The 15,879-nt window shown below is 37.5% G+C and overlaps 1 protein-coding gene across 2 annotated transcripts in view; it reads right to left on the bottom strand.

Annotated features, from left to right (window-relative positions):
* The window catches only part of LOC107100440 (rho guanine nucleotide exchange factor 7-like), a 39,678-nt gene that overhangs the window by 1,960 nt on the left and 21,839 nt on the right, over window positions 1-15,879 (bottom strand). The window contains exons 6-20 of one of the 2 annotated variants that reach the window (XM_015398907.1): window positions 14,321-14,400; window positions 13,872-13,966; window positions 13,674-13,769; window positions 12,630-12,752; window positions 12,319-12,457; window positions 11,679-11,738; window positions 11,442-11,588; window positions 8,599-8,685; window positions 8,424-8,502; window positions 8,207-8,346; window positions 7,754-7,975; window positions 7,568-7,661; window positions 6,605-6,694; window positions 1,845-1,944; window positions 773-827 (exon numbers count right to left, since the gene is read on the bottom strand). In XM_015398907.1, the coding sequence (XP_015254393.1) occupies window positions 773-827; window positions 1,845-1,944; window positions 6,605-6,694; window positions 7,568-7,661; window positions 7,754-7,975; window positions 8,207-8,346; window positions 8,424-8,502; window positions 8,599-8,685; window positions 11,442-11,588; window positions 11,679-11,738; window positions 12,319-12,457; window positions 12,630-12,752; window positions 13,674-13,769; window positions 13,872-13,966; window positions 14,321-14,400 (1,607 nt within the window). Of the gene's footprint in view, window positions 1-772; window positions 828-1,844; window positions 1,945-5,278; window positions 6,086-6,604; window positions 6,695-7,567; window positions 7,662-7,753; window positions 7,976-8,206; window positions 8,347-8,423; window positions 8,503-8,598; window positions 8,686-11,441; window positions 11,589-11,678; window positions 11,739-12,318; window positions 12,458-12,629; window positions 12,753-13,673; window positions 13,770-13,871; window positions 13,967-14,320; window positions 14,401-15,879 lie in introns of those variants that run through there. The other variant, XM_015398908.1, reaches the window with a different exon arrangement.

The raw sequence follows: 15,879 nt of genomic DNA, 5'->3' as shown, positions 1-15,879 counted from the left end.
GCAAAGTTTTCAAATCCCTTTAAATAGAACTCCACTTAAATGTTTCTACTGCATTCTGCACCATATTCTTATGATCACTGCTGCACTTTATATATGGAAATGATTTCACTGCTGGGAAAGCTGTATGCATGGACATTTTGTTTTACTCTGTGCATACAAAATGACAATAAAGTTTGTCTAAGTCTTTAAGAAGCTAGAATAACTTCAGCTCTCCTGGAAAGACTTCCCCCGAGGTTTAGGAGTTTGTTTATGGGGGGTCTTTTTTCAGGAAAACATGCATGAAGTCAGACACAGATGTTTGATGGAAAGGCCAATAGATTTATGCTCTAAAGCGAACCTGTCCTGTTCGTTCAGCCCCAAACTTAGACCCTCATGTCTTCATCAACCTTATATTGTGCACAGATCTGACGACATGTTGAAACGTTAAGATAGTTAATCTCCAAACTATCTGCACAAAATTGCAACACAAATTACAACAGAATTACAACGATTAATCAATTCTCTTTTTAGCTTCTACAAACTAATATGAAATGTCCTCAAGAACACAAATGTATTAATTCATTTAAGACTTCTGTGTGCCCTCTAACCTGTCCCATTTACATATGGTTTCTCCATTTCACAATACAGTTTATTCACTGCAAATCGTTCGAGTCTGACGTCTGCTTTTCTCCTCTATATCTGAATTTTTATTTTCACGGTTAGTCCTGGCAAAAGGACTGGACTAAACATAAACTCTCACTGATTATCTTTGAAAACATCTGCCAACATTTACCTGTTTCAGCTCTTGAACTTCATCCCGTAGGGCATAAACCACATCCACCAGACTCCTTCAATGAGATCAGATTCAAATGGACCGTTAAATAAGTCAGTATCAGTCATATTTAGGCTGTGTTTCACAACTGTTACAATACTGTTCAGATGTTTACATCACCACCTTCATAAATGTCGCATATTGGTCTTAGTCGCCCAACAATGGGAAATACTTCGGTAAGGTTATCTTACATACAACATGTCTGCTGATATATTCTAAAGATATTAGGCAGATGCAGCTCTACAATACAGCTTCTGAATCAACACGATCCTGGTATATTTTTAGTAACAGGCCACCCCTATTGGTTATCATGGAGCTCATCTAAACAGTTTTTCTTTAAAACCTTTTTAAGAGCATTAAAGTTAGTCTGCTCAGAATGCTCAAAAGCATTCACATGTATCAAGCTTTTAACCTGACAAATCTCAAGTGATACCCTTGGATGGAAAAAAAAAAGATCCCTTCATAGACTGATCAATATAGGGCAAATATCTGACCCATTTGCTCAAAAAGTCAAGATGAGATCGAAATATCAAGCATAGAGGAGGTAGCATTATCCTGGGGGTTTGTTTTGAGAAGACAAATGAATACTTCTAAATGCTCGAGTCTTTCCTCTAATCAGCTGCTAGATGGTGGAGACTTGGACATGATTTGGTAACAAACCAAACCAAAGATCCTAAAGTCACATAACTGAGAGATTAGCTTTCAAGTCTGAACTATTTCAGGAAACCACCCAGTTAATATGGTTCTAGAAGCTGCTGGAAAGTCTGGTCAAACATCAAGCCTGAGGTACATTGGAGGGTTATGGCCAGCTGCAGTATAATTTTAAAAAGTTTGTTGAAAATCTACATTTAAAGGGGAAAAAAAGCTAAAATTCTGTTATTAAAAATTCTTAAAGTTGTAATTTGTAACACTGAGCCAACATAGAAACGAAAAGGTTAGCATGCAACAGTGAAATCAACAAAATAAATAAATATAATGCCAAGGAAAAGTGCCTGTAAAAAAATGTCCGATCACCACCGGCAGTGACTCTTACTTTTCTTCCAGTGCACTTTGTCCGTTGCGGTTTGGATCGTCTAGAAAAACTTTCTCGTCACTAGGGATGATCACATGCAGCCCCGTGTCGGGTCGCGATCCTGGGTCAAAACAGAGAAGGAAACAACCACTGGTACTTCACTGTCTGATCTGGTTTTGGTCAGCGAGTGGCAGTTGAGCACCACTCTCTGCTGGGGTTACAGGAAGCATGCTGGTACTAGCGCGTTAGTCAAGACGTGAAAACAAGAGTCAGGAAAGTAAAAGACCCGAAAAGTAGGACAAAGGATCTAATAACCAACAGAAGGCCAGTTTCTATCAACTGATAGATTTATTAAAACTCATAATACAGCATTTGGGACTTTTAACACTTCAGTAGTGTAGAACAAATACACTGTAGGCTGCATTAAAAGAAAGGACACGGTCAGGTGGAACTTCAATGCAACATTAGAGCACACAGAGGACAATGTTGGCTAAAGACAATGTTTGTTTTTCACCCTGTCTGTCCAAGAGGTTGACTAGATTAACCACAGAATACATCTGTCACAAAGTTCAGCACATGATAGAAGAGCAGCCATATTCTTAGATCTTTTTTTCTTGTTGCTATTTATTTTTTTTTGGCTGCAAGACAACTATTTACAAAAAGGGACATAATGTGCTCTTTATATGCCAAGTCCACTCTAACAGCCGTCTGAAGTTAAAATAAATTAACTTCTTCATTTCTAGTTTGTTCTGATTTTTTTTTTTTCCATCTTCAATGCCATCAAACCATTGAAGGAGAGCATTTACACTACGAATAAGTATTCACTTTACAATTACACTGAATACTTAACTCTATCTTTAGGATTATATCATAAAGAGTCTTGGTAGACACTAAAAAGTACTGAATTTCATCGGGTCCACACCTGTTACTCCTTTCGCGAGTCACATGATTGTGCAAAATAATTAAAACATTTCATTATTAATTGTAAACTTTAACACAGATCAAATAAAACCGATCAGAAGGGGAAAAATATTCTTCCAGAGATCATTTTGTAAACATTGACATACACCGTTTCAAATCAACAGATAAATAATAAAAAAAGAAATACTAATATCTGTACAAAATTATACGAACAACTGTACCATGGACCCCTTATATACACACACATATCTTCCTCGTGTCATTCTATTTTTGCTCACTGTATAAGGATGCTTATGTTGTACTTTTCATAACGATACTGGAAAAATACTTCTTCATAAAAATAGGTATTAATGAGAGAAATAATGGGAGGCCTTACAAGCTAACAACTGTAGGTGGAGCTGATGAGGTGCTACAGTTTTCTGCAGGCGAATTGATCTGACAGGTTAGGCTTATATTTTTTATTCTCGAACAAAAGCAGTGAAAGATGGGATCCATGATGAGCTAACCCACAATCGACAAACAGCTTTCAGCTTGAGCTTGTAGGTTTAAAGAGCAGATGCATTTTCCTTCAAACTTTGAATACCATGCTAAACAAATTAGTCCCTCTGATGGAGAAGATCATATATTAGGATGAATTTCTGTCCATAATCGGTGTTCAAATAAAGTGCATTGAGGAAGTATTCACATCCGTTAAGCTGTTTTATTTTTGAAGTTACAACAGTAAACTGCACTAAGTGTCCATCTAACAAATCTTTGTTTAGTTCAAAAGATTAAAGATTAGATTAAAATACTGAGCAAAAGAAGATTCTGTTAGATTATTAATCTTCTTCTGAGAAGATTTTACATTAAAATATGGGCAATAAACTGCAAGTACAGAAATATCTTGTTTTCAGAATTTATATCATGACTTCAAGACGTCTTACCAAGTGTAAGTGCAATTATCTTACTCCATTTACTTAATTTAGAGAATTTTCTCTAAATTAGATACATTTTCTAACAATCTGTTTTTGCTATGTATATTATTCTTAAAAGAAGATTTTAAAAAATACCTTTTAGCTAGATATCAGATTACAAGAATTGATTAGATGGACACTTTTTGCAGTCCAAACTTTCTGTTATTTCAGTAGGAATTAATATGATAAGCTTATGTTGATACTGAAGGAGCAGCAGATTCGTTGTTCAAGAGGAAAATTTTGCTGTAATTCTCTCCACACGGATAAACTTTCTTTTACGGAAGAAAGAAACTACCAGTATAGAAGCTTAAAAGCAATTAACCATCCAGTATAAAGTTTGCTACAAGACATGTTGAATAAACAGCGAAAGGATCCTGTTCAGACCTTGTCTTTACATTCCTATTGGTTAATTTAGTTCCAAAAGGGCAGCTTTAAGCCCAACTCTTCCCTTCTAGCAGAATCAATCTGTTTCTAGCAACATTACATTATAGGCATTAGCTGAACAAACAAACAGGACAACAGGCCGGATAAAATTTTTAGTTGAATTCCACCATTATCCGTACAAATCAAGTGACTGGTAGCATTTTTCAGAAGTAAATAATCGCAGCAGGTACAGCTATTTCCAGAAAAAAATACGACCATGTAAGGAAAACTAAAGCTGTTTTATGTTGACCCAGTAAGGGATGTAATCCAGTCCCATCGATACACATTCTAAGAACAAATATTGAATTGTAAAAAAGCTTACAGAAGACATCAGATGAAAATTTAGACAGAACAAATTGCTGGAATGTAAATTACTACTCAAACTTCCAGAAAATGTGCTTATTGCAACACAATAAAAGAATTTGCCAAAGAACTACTGCTCTCATTTCAGGTTCGATCACAGACAATGATTTGGAGATATTCACCATTTGTTTTTTATATGTGATTTATGCAAGAGTGAGGAAGAGTTTTTTACATTTTTGGTAAACAAAATAAAAAAAATAAAAAAAAACGTGTTAGATGCATTTACATTTGGTTTCCTTTCTTCCGATATAGAAAGGTGGGGTTAAAAACAATATTTTTATATCTGCTTAAAGGCTATTTTTAAAAAAGCAGTATTGTAAAATCTGATAAAGGAGCCTCATCTGAGCTAATTAATTTAATGACTGTAAAGCTGCTCTCCGAAGTTTGCTTGTTAATAAACACACAGAAACATGAAGGTTAGCAACCTTTGACATGAAATCCCAGCAAAATACATTGAAGATAGTTGTGACGTGAAAAATAATTTTTTAGGATCAATGCACCATGAACACCTTTGCAGCTTTATTTTGTGTATTTTAAAATTAGCGACCAATTGCAATAGGACCCATTTTTTACGGTCTATCAAAGAATTCAGCAAAATGCTTACCTGCTCTTGCACTTAAAGAATCTTGATTCAAACTGTGGATTTCAAGGAATCAGATTAGCTCTCAGGATATTCCTGAATACCTTGTAGGAAAGTGCTATAAAAGAACGCAATGATAATTACTGGCCTTTATATTTAGCAACAGATTCACTAATCAAAGGGTGTTATTTTCCTACAGCAGTGGGGTTTTTTTGTCAATTCAACATTAGGTCATGAAAGACTTAATGTAAAATACAGAGAATCTGCATTTGCAAGCTTTATTCTGCAGACAGGAGAGAGATTTGTGCCTGAACACGTGTGCCTGTTTAGCATGTGCTATCTCTGAGCAAACGTACCCCAAAACTACATACTGAAAAAGAACAAATACATGATCAATTAAAGACACTCATTCTTGAATTGCATCTGAATATCAGACAGGAAAAAAAATAAGTCCACTGTCACTCCCTCCCCTAAACTACTCAGCAAAACGTCCATACTCTCCAATCAGAGTCCACCCGATTTATGGCTAAACAAAGAGAGTGGTCACATTCAAGATAAATGAACAATAAATAGCTAACACTTACTGCATGACATCTACAGAAAGAGAGGAGGCACAAAAAAGGGAAAGGCAACAGGAAAATGCAGAAAACATCTTCAAGCAAGCTGTCGAAAAATAATTTAAAGCAATAAATTACCCAAATAAAAGTAAAAAATAAATATATAAATAAAAAAAAATCTATTTCTTTAATACATCTAAGAGGTAAGCGCACTCTACGTTACATTATGTTACAGCCGGACGGCGCAGTACATTCTCTAGTTCTGGTGCGAGATGCAACTCTTTCGCGGCACCGACCCCATCCTGTAACTGTGGGTGGTCCAGATGGAGTCGTAGTCAGAGTCCTCCGACAGGTCGGAGCTCAGTTCTGGCCGGGACACGCTGCTGCGGCGGCCTGGCGAGTCCACGCAGGACTGATCCATGTCGGCGAGCACGTGGTTGTGCATCAGGTCGGTGCCCTGCCAGGCTGGTGGGGCCGGGGTTTTTTTTAAAAATAAATGTGGAGGGAGGAAACGAGGAGTTGAAGAAAAGGGGGATGGGGACGGTGTTCGCAAAACACAACAGATGGCAAATAAAAGAAGGAATGAAAGATGCAAAAGGTAAAGATGGAGGGAATTATGACAGGGTATGGTAAATAAAACATTAAAATGGAAAAAAGGTACTCAAGATAAATCAGGAAAAAAAAGCCAAAAAGAAGGATGCAGGAAAGAGAAAGAAAGGAGAAATTGTTAGAAGGAGCAGCTCAGAATACCAGCGTTAAAGATAGGCAGAGAATAAAGGTCATGTTTCACCAAGCTATGGGCTGACTGATGCCATTAAAATACATCAAGCTTCAACAACAATGTAAAAAAATGCTCCATTATAATGTTCTTAATTAGACTGCACTGCAACAAAGGAAATATGGATCATACTAACACAACAAACACCAGAATGAGTCTCTACTTCTCCTCTAAATGAACATTTATTAGATTTCTATTCGTCTTACTGGAGTTGAGAGTCTGCCTGGTTTTGGCGCTGGTGCAGTACGCTTCGATGACTTTCAGGATCTGGGCGTCCTCTTCCAGAGCAGCCGTACCTCAGAGGGGGAAACCAAAAACTTATTTTACTCCTATATTTACAGTTTATGGAAAATAGAAGACAAATCAACAGTAAATAGTGCTGTTACTTTTTTTAATTCAGATTTCTTGCTGTAGGACCTCTGGTCAACATATTGCTTTCCTGCAGCTTCTAACTCAACCCAAACAACTAAAAACTCATCTAACAGGGTAGAAGAGACCGCATTCACATCTCAAGGGGTCAGACCGTCACTTTCTGGGAGAATTAGAAGCACAGTAATAATGACGCTTAAGAGTCAGCCTTTTTATCACTTAAAGAACATTTCCAGGATTAAAGGTCTAATTTCCAAGCAGAACCTAGAAAAACGTATTCATGCATTTATATTTAGAATTGATCACTGCAACAGTGTCTTCATAGGTTTGCCTAAAAAGTCCATCAGAGAGCTGCAGCTGATCCAAAACGCTACCCATGTTCTCACTAGAACTAAGAAAGTAGAGCACTTCAGCCCAGTTCTGACATCCTTCCACTGGATCCCTGTAGCTCAGAGAATAGACTTTCAAATCCTTCTGTCTATAAATCACTGAATGGATCACCACCTCAGTACGTAACAGATTTGTTGTCAGTGTATCAACCTCTCAGAGCATTCAGGTCTTCTAGTTCCAGTTTACTCTGTACACCCAGAACCAGAACCAAACATGGATATTTCCTATTAATTAGTTCCTATGACCCATTTATCTGGAACACACTACCAGAACAGTGGAAAAGAGCTGAAAGCCTAAGTTATCTTATAGCCAAGTTTAAGAAAAAAAAAAAATAATAATACAACAGAGGCATCAACACTGAACTTTGGTCCATAGTTTAGAAAAAAGGTCCAAAGATTATTGACACATACTCTTCCTCACAGCAAATTCCTCCTCAGACTGTTTTCTCTCAGGTTTACGTTTAGGAAGAAGTTTCTTCACACTTTTAGGACTTTTACTAAGATCCTGCAAACAGGAAGCAGAAAATATGTTTTATAAGCAAGATTTTCCAAGTAAATGATAAATGAAAAAGGTCAAGCTTAAAAAGAGTCCCTTGCCTCTTTGTAGCAGAGTGCAGCAGAGGGCCGTAGCGGCGGCGCAGGCCGCAGGCAGCTCAGGCTCCAGGGTTTGGGAGTGTTTGGGGGCTCCAGGGGGCCCCACGTCATTGTGCTGTGGGATGTTCCATGAGAGGACGGGTGGGGCAGGGTGTGGTAGGTGGGAGCCACCGTCATGGCCCTGCTCTCAGCGTGCCGGGATGGAGTGAGTGGATGAGATGGAAGCTAAAAAAATGAAATTAAATCTATTTATTATTAAATAATCATTTAAAAAAAATTTTTTGGCAATAAAATCATACTTTAAAATACAACACTGTAAGGCTTCAAATTATGGTTACAGATTATGCAAAGCCATAACAGCGTATTGATTTCTAGCATCACAGTAGGTGTGAAACAGACAGAAATGTTCAGTTTATGAAAAAAAAACAACGGGCTGTGTAACGATCCGCTGCTGACCGTGTGGCAGGGGACAGTGAGCGGTTTGTGGCTGGGGGCCGTGGCGGCGCTGTGTTTGATCTGTCTCGTCAGGTGCTCCACCCAGTCCTGCAGGTCCTGCTGGTTTGCGCACACCACCTGGAGACGGTCAAACATTGTGCCTGCACGCAGAGGGAGGGCCGTGTTTGAAAGGATTTCTTCGTGTTCATTAACCGCTTACTTTTCCCTGTCGTCTTACCGTTCAGCTCAAAGGCATTTTTATGGGCTTCACAGTCTTCCAGTTTGGTCACTATCATGCCGTTCAAAGGCAACTTTCCCTGAAAAGGAAAACGCCAAAAGGAGATGATTAAAGTAATACATTTCCAGTCAGTTGCTTTATATTATACTGATGTACAGAGATGGGGATGTCTGACCTGAAATATAAAACCGCTCATCCTGGGACTAGCAGACAGCATGAGGAGGACGTGAGGAAACAGCATGAGGTAGCGCTCATTCTTTTCCTGGTCATAAAGAGAAAAGTGGGGGTGCATGAGGATCTTAGGGAGAGGTTTAAAAAAAAAAAAAAAAAAACTTTGCATATTGTATTGTTGCTTAAACCTCACAGGATCATAAGGAACTGGAACCAAATAAGACTCAATATGTTTTTGGAAGGCTAAAGGAAGGTGGGCTACAGAAAAACAGGGAAAACAAACCAACTCTGTACAGAAAGTTTCAGGATATGGATCTACTTTAAACCCGTCTTGGTACTACATACATGGGTCCCTAGCGAAGCTATAATTATCCATCTAAGCCTTTATATTGTTTTTCTTCCTCATCTCAGCTGATCGAGCGAGGAAGGGAACACAATTATGTGAAAAAAAGTTACACCCTGTGTGTTTTAAAGATAAATCAATATTTACCATCAATTATTGTAGCAATATAACAAAACGATACACTCACAAAAAAGAAAAAATATCTGAAAAATACACAAAACAAAAACATCAAATCAGGAGGACATGATCAGAAGATCATCACTCAGTAATGGAAGGAGGTTCAAACCTCTATGGGATTTTAAAACACTGAAAGAGAACCAATGCTCAATCAAAAAGGAACGGCATGAGATTAACTTCAGCAAAATCATATGCTAACCTGAACACCAGAAAGAAGGCAAACCTTTAGAATAAATAAGAAGTCATTTAGATCAAATAATAATGCCCAAAACAAGAAAAAACATTTGAGGGACAGATGCTTTCATTAAGTTTAAGCTTTATAATTCATGTTTGAGCTGCACTGCTGAGGTAGCACTGCTGCCTTGCAGCAAGAAGGTTCCGGGTTCGATTACTAGCCCGGGGTCTTTCTGCATGGAGTTTGCATGTTCTCCCTGTGCATGCATGGGTTCTCTCCAGGCACACCGCCTTCCTCCCACATTCCAAAAACATGACTGTAAGGTTAATTGGCTTCTATACATTCTCCTAAAGGGCTGGTTATGCTACCCGCAGCAGTGTGTCGCAGTGAGCTTGACGCAGACATTTTGGATTATGCTCAATTTTGAGCGTTGTCTGTGCTATACGCTGTGGGTCTAGATGTGGCCGAGGCGGTGAGGAAGTGGGGGCGAGTTTTGTCCCACAACGGAGGGACATGTACCTGGACACATCCAGGTGGAAAAAGGGTCCCAGCGTTCTCGCGCGCCTCAATCTTCTAGTTGTTCCAACTTCACAAGTTGTTTCCCGTAATTTCAGTCATAAAAACAAAACAAGCCGACCTCCTGTCTGCAGCACGGTCTGTGGTCACCTACAATTTCGGAAAGGTGCATCAGAGTGTTTGCGAAGGGGGTGAGGATGTCTTTTTGTTCACTGGGACAAGCGATGTTACATTACGATGTGTTCAATGTCTCATGCCTGAAAGCAGTGTTACCTCAGCACAGCATTTTATTGCCCGCATATATTATGCCTCAGCTAAGCTACATATTTCTGCAGCCACATACATTACTCAGCTGTCATTCTCAAAAGCTAGGCTGCTTCTACACCACAAATTCACAACTGAAATTACAACTATGCATAAACCCACAAATCAGACCAATTTCCACTCCCATGTGTGACCACAAACCAATGCTTACATTTTTCTAAATAACCATTTGTTTATAAAAAAAAAAGCTGATTTTAAACGTTGTCGGTTAAAATAATTTTAGAAAAAAAAAAAAAATCACCAAAGTAGACCTGAAATACTGATAATATTTGCCTCTATTCTTAAACATAAAATAGAAAATGATATGTTATTTAAGTTAAACATATCAACCATTTATTTTGAAATTACATAACTTTCTTCATTGGCATTCTAAAGTTGTTAGTCAATAAATCATAATAAATTCAAAATGTTCAAAATGTAAAACTTATGAATGAAGAACATTTAAAAGAAAATATGAATTTTACATAAAACCCAAGATTTTTAAATGCAGGAATGTTATTATGGTTTAAACCAGTTTCCCATCCTTTTTTGACTTGTGTACCCTTTGGGTATTTTGTTGTACAATGAGTACCGCCCCTCAGCCAAAAGTGTTGATGATCGTCCAAAAGTGGACCGTATGATAACTGAAATAAAGACTATTAGGACAATGATCTCTGTGAGAAGCAGAATGGAGAGATACAGAAGATCTTTTGTCCCAGATTCTATTAGACAGTTTAATGCCTCCTAAATGACTGTCATTATTATTTTTTAATCTAATGTTCCGTTTCATTCCATTTCATGTTTTTGTCTTTGCTATGTCTCTCTTTCTATCCATCTGTCCATCCAATTATATGTTTTCCATCTCAAATAAAAAAACAACATAAATATGTTGCCTGGAAGTTAGTAAGAAATGGAAATAAATACAAAATAAAATCATATTATAAACCTGTATTTATAAAACTGGAGCTCCTCTGAGTAACTCCACTACATTTAAACTTGGCAAATTGGGAAAAACATACAGAGCAACATTTTCGTCAGACTGACATAATTAGTTTTAAACATACAAGAATAACTTAAATTATGGTTGAAAAAGGCTTGTTTAATTTTTCAGTTGGGTCCTCAGAAAGCAAAACAGATCCCAGCCATATTTAATTTTACTTCCTAATAAATAAAATATTTTAATGTACCCCTTGCAATACTCTCGCAGTCCACTAGGGATACGAGTACCCACAGTTTGGAAACACTGGTCTAAACTATCAATATGGATCAGTGTGTGTGCAATGATATATAATGTTGACTGGATTCTGTCAGTGTGATATGATGCTGTTGATACCTCAGACATTGGACTCTGGACCAAGACCTGGCTCATATATATCACCGAGCCCAGGGTCTTGATGTCGTCCCCCTCCCAAAGCCGGATGGTCTCAGTGAGAATCTGCAGCTCAAGCTCCTTTCGTTTCCGCACCTCCTGACACTGAGCCTAAACAAATGGGAACAAAAAAAAGTTCCTTCCTTTTAATCTAGCTGCAGCTAGAGGCTGCATGTGACAGGAGAAGAGCACTGAACTTACAGAGAGATTCTTGAAAGATGCCATGCACTTCAGAATATCTGGTCGGTCAGCATGATTCTCCTAAAAAGAGAAGATGAATAGCTGATAAGGTTGGGTGATATGTAAAAATGACGTGACTTTTGTGTGCTAAGACAAAACAAAACCCTCAGAGCGCTTCTTCTGCACTGCTGCTGATACCGTCAGCCACATACTGTACGTACACGGCTAAAACCCAATTTTTCTTGTCAAAAATGTATACATTTTGTCCAGTGGGAATAGCTTCCTAACTATGTTTAAGATTACTATAGATTTTTATTGTTATTAATTTATCTGAAAGTGCAAAATCGAACAGACTGAAAACTGGGGAGGAGATTTTTTTTTTTTTTGATAGAAACAGCACAGCTTCACTGGAGGGGATAATTGTCTTTTATTTGTTGTTGTTTAATTTTGTACTCAAAAAAAAAACACAAATGCAAACAGCTTTTCTCTGGTTTGGATCAGTCTCAAGTTGAAGTAGATAAATCACTGCAGCACGGTGGCACTGGGTAAAATATACTGCAGCTGGAAGGAGTTTGTGTGTACCATTAAAAACAGCATTACAATACACATAAAGAAAAGGCTAAATATAGAGGTTCAACAAAATCCAGGCCATAATACACACCTCCATATGCCTCTCCAGCTCTTTGAGTAAGGTGGGGTATTTGTCCAGCCTCATAAATGGTTTACTGAGCCCGGTGGTGAGCGTTAGGATCCCTGGGATGACTGCACCATGCGCCTCCATAAACTCCCCCAGTATATCACTGAAATTGAACAAACAGATAATAATTACAGTCAGCTCCTAACTCAGCCTCAAAGAACCGGCATCTCTAATCATCTGCAGCTCCAATCCAGATGTTGGAGCTATTTCTGACCGTTAATAGTGAGTCGTAGTGTATCGCTTCACTTTTTAATATAACTGGTTTATCCACCTACCTATGTTGGGTCAGCACGTTGACGGCAGAGGGATGGTTGGAACAGTAACCGACGTAAAGGGCCTTCATCTGTGGCATGAGATTCAGGAAGAAGCTACCTACCCGCTGCTGGCTTTCTGGAAGCCTAAGCAAACAAACAGAAGCATACAAACTGTCTGAAAGCCTGTTAATGAGTGCTGAGATTTCCACGGAACACTTGAACGCCCCATCACGTGATCAGCGCCTGAACAGTGAATGCGGGGCGCAGCTCAGTTTCCAGTTTTATGTGTTGGTTTTATGAACACCAAGTAAGTTTGACGCTGTGTTGGCGTTTTTTTATCTACTTTTCCATTTATATGTATTTTGATTCAACATAGTTTAGTCATGATATTCCATGTATTAAGATGCAGAGCGCTGTTATTCATTACTTGTTCTCCTCAATATATGTAGCATGACACATGTTAAATCAAGCTCTATATCCGTTTATATTAGTTCTGATGTACTTATGTGGTTTCTTTATTACAGTTTCTATGTTGCCAACTGCTCTGATTGTTATAACAGTGTCGGTGTTTGATACTAGCTTACAGCAGACTTTAAAGTTTATCTATTGAAAGGTCTTAATTTAACTATATAGCATAGAGTCCTATGTTTAGTGGATATAGTGTTCTTGTTAATAAGGACAACAAGCAGCATAGCTGTTTGTATCTATAGTTATTTAATTATTATTATGATTGCATTGTTTACATTTATCTCTTTGTTTTTACCAGACATACAAATACCTGTTTATTCCCAGGATCTAATGACCTGTTGTTTGAAAATAAAGTCTGATAAAGGATTATTTGACTGGAATCTATCTGTAGTGCTCCCATCCTAATCCAAAACCTTTTATCCGTATTTGATAAATACCAAAAAAAAAAAAAAAAAAGACGTGTCTGAAATCCAAAACCTCTACAATACCAAGCTCTACACGGTCTATATATTGTAATGTTCAACACTAAATGTCGGTGTGTTTATGGCTGAATAAGTTGCAGTCGGTGTGAATATTTAGTGTTGGGGGGGGACTAACTTTGTAGACTCCTCCAATGACTGAACCAGCATCTGCTGGAAGGTGCTGATCTCCTCCAGGTTCCCCAGAATCAGAGCCACGTCGGAGCTGCTCAGCCTGAATGAGGGAGATCATGCAAGTAACTGTGAGTCGGGGGAAGTTTGTCGTTTATCTGTTGCCCAGATAGCAGGTTACAGATTCATATAAATCCAGCCGTACTTGTCAATGTTTTGAAGGGGTCGCAGGTAGTTCGTAAGGAGGCTTTGAAGGTCCTTGGAATACTCCGTCTCTGTTTCTAAAATGTTCTGCAACACCTATTGAAACAAAATGAGCAAACAGAAGGTGGGTATATTTAAAGGTGATCTTAAAGCCGGCTTCTTGTTTCCTTTTACTTCTCATTCTTTAGATTGCAGAGTACATTTTATGGGATAAAGAAGACAAGCCATATTAATGATTATGAGCTTATGAGAAAATAAAAGAAATATTCATTCTAAGGTGTTTTAGTCAGATCAAAAAGAAATACAATGCATTGGTCTCTGCATCAGACTTTCAACCATTCCTTCCAGCACATCCAGTAATAAAATTACATACAGACATCAAAGGACCCATCTAGCCCAACTTTATAGACCTATATGTTAAATATTTGCGAGTGTAACAGGCATCCTTACCAGGTTATAGTAGGTCTTGCTGATAACAGAAGTGTCGAAGCCTTTCGGTGGGCTCTTCAGGGTGCCAGACTTTGGGGAGACTTGTTTATCCGTTCCCAGAAAGTAAAATAAATAAATTATTATTAGTATTATTAGAAGTTATTATTAGTATTATTAGAAGTTATTATTATTATTATTAGTTACCTGCATGTGGAAATAAATAGTTATTTTACTACAAAAAGGCCTTTCTTCACATCTTCCGGCTGCAATAAACTAACATTCTGTCAATTTTCATGAATCTATCAATACAGACTAGGAGCAATATCCAGTTAATGAGACCAAGAGAATTAAACAATACAAAAATATGTTTTTTTCTTATATTTTTTAACAAATAAATGCTTTAATCATCACAAAGTGTGTTTTTAATCTCAGCAGAATATCTTAGATCACATATTGTGGTTTTGATGTCTGTCTAATTCTAGTTTGGCCCTAATCTAAATAATGAATAAATAATTCCTTTATCTGGAAAATATTTGATAGCGACGCTGATTTTGTACGATGTAACTTTGTTACATCGTACTTAGTATTGACATAATTTCCCCAGTAGTCGAGAACTTCAGCATCCCAGATTCTGTCTCTCACCCTTTTATACGCTTCACTGCTTTTTTGTTAACTGCAAAGGTTATCTACTCTTGTTTTTATGCATCAATGCATTTATTTAAAGTGCTATTTGCACTGTTTTCTATTGCTCCATAATGTTGGTTTTGTTTTGTGTTTTAAAGCCCAGCATATATTTGCAGGTTTATTTCCATTTTCTGTAACTAAGCTGCACATTTCTCTTTATTAGGCACATTTTTCACCTGATCCGAGTATGCCACTTTGTAATGACTGCAGTGTTTTTTTTTTTTCAAAGATCAGGGTTTTCCTTTGCTGCAAAGTCTATTCTAATTTTTCATCAATCTTTGCATGGACCACTATGCTTTTAGTTGCCTGTCTGCTTTAGTAAAGATATAACTGAATGGGACACAAGGTGTGAGCATTACGAAACGACAGAACACATTAAACTGTAACATACCATACGTGTGAGAATGCATGCAACCCAAGATATTTCATCCTTTCAAAAATTGGATTCAAGCAGTCCTTTCTAAATAATATATCAAACATATTGTGAAGCTCAGTTTAACTACAGCAAGGTTCCTTTTTTTGGGCTGGTATTTTCCATATTGAACCAGAGCCTATAAAATGCAATTAAAACTGTAAACCAGGCAGAATTAGTTAGACAGGGTAACTTAATAATTACTTCCTTTCTACTTTATAATGAGAGCTAATCACATGATTTATCATAGTAGCTTATATTTATTTGAGCAATAATTAACAATGATAACAGAATAAACATTTTCACAGCCACACTAATGAATAAGACACACAACAAGAGTTTAGCTTATTGATTAGAACTGGAAGGGACATAAAGGCATCAATTAGCAACAAGAATGTGGTGAACAGATATGGTAGCTTTATTTTTTATAGCCAAAGAGCCAGAAGGAAAAATCACCCTTTAAGGCCTGCAGCACCAATTTATT

Source organism: Cyprinodon variegatus, unplaced genomic scaffold, assembly GCF_000732505.1.
Source record: "Cyprinodon variegatus isolate N-32 unplaced genomic scaffold, C_variegatus-1.0 Scaffold971, whole genome shotgun sequence".
In the NCBI taxonomy this organism is placed as follows: domain Eukaryota; kingdom Metazoa; phylum Chordata; class Actinopteri; order Cyprinodontiformes; family Cyprinodontidae; genus Cyprinodon; species Cyprinodon variegatus.
The sequence above is the reverse complement of the archived record's forward strand: the minus strand, read 5'-3'. Positions and strand labels throughout refer to the sequence as shown.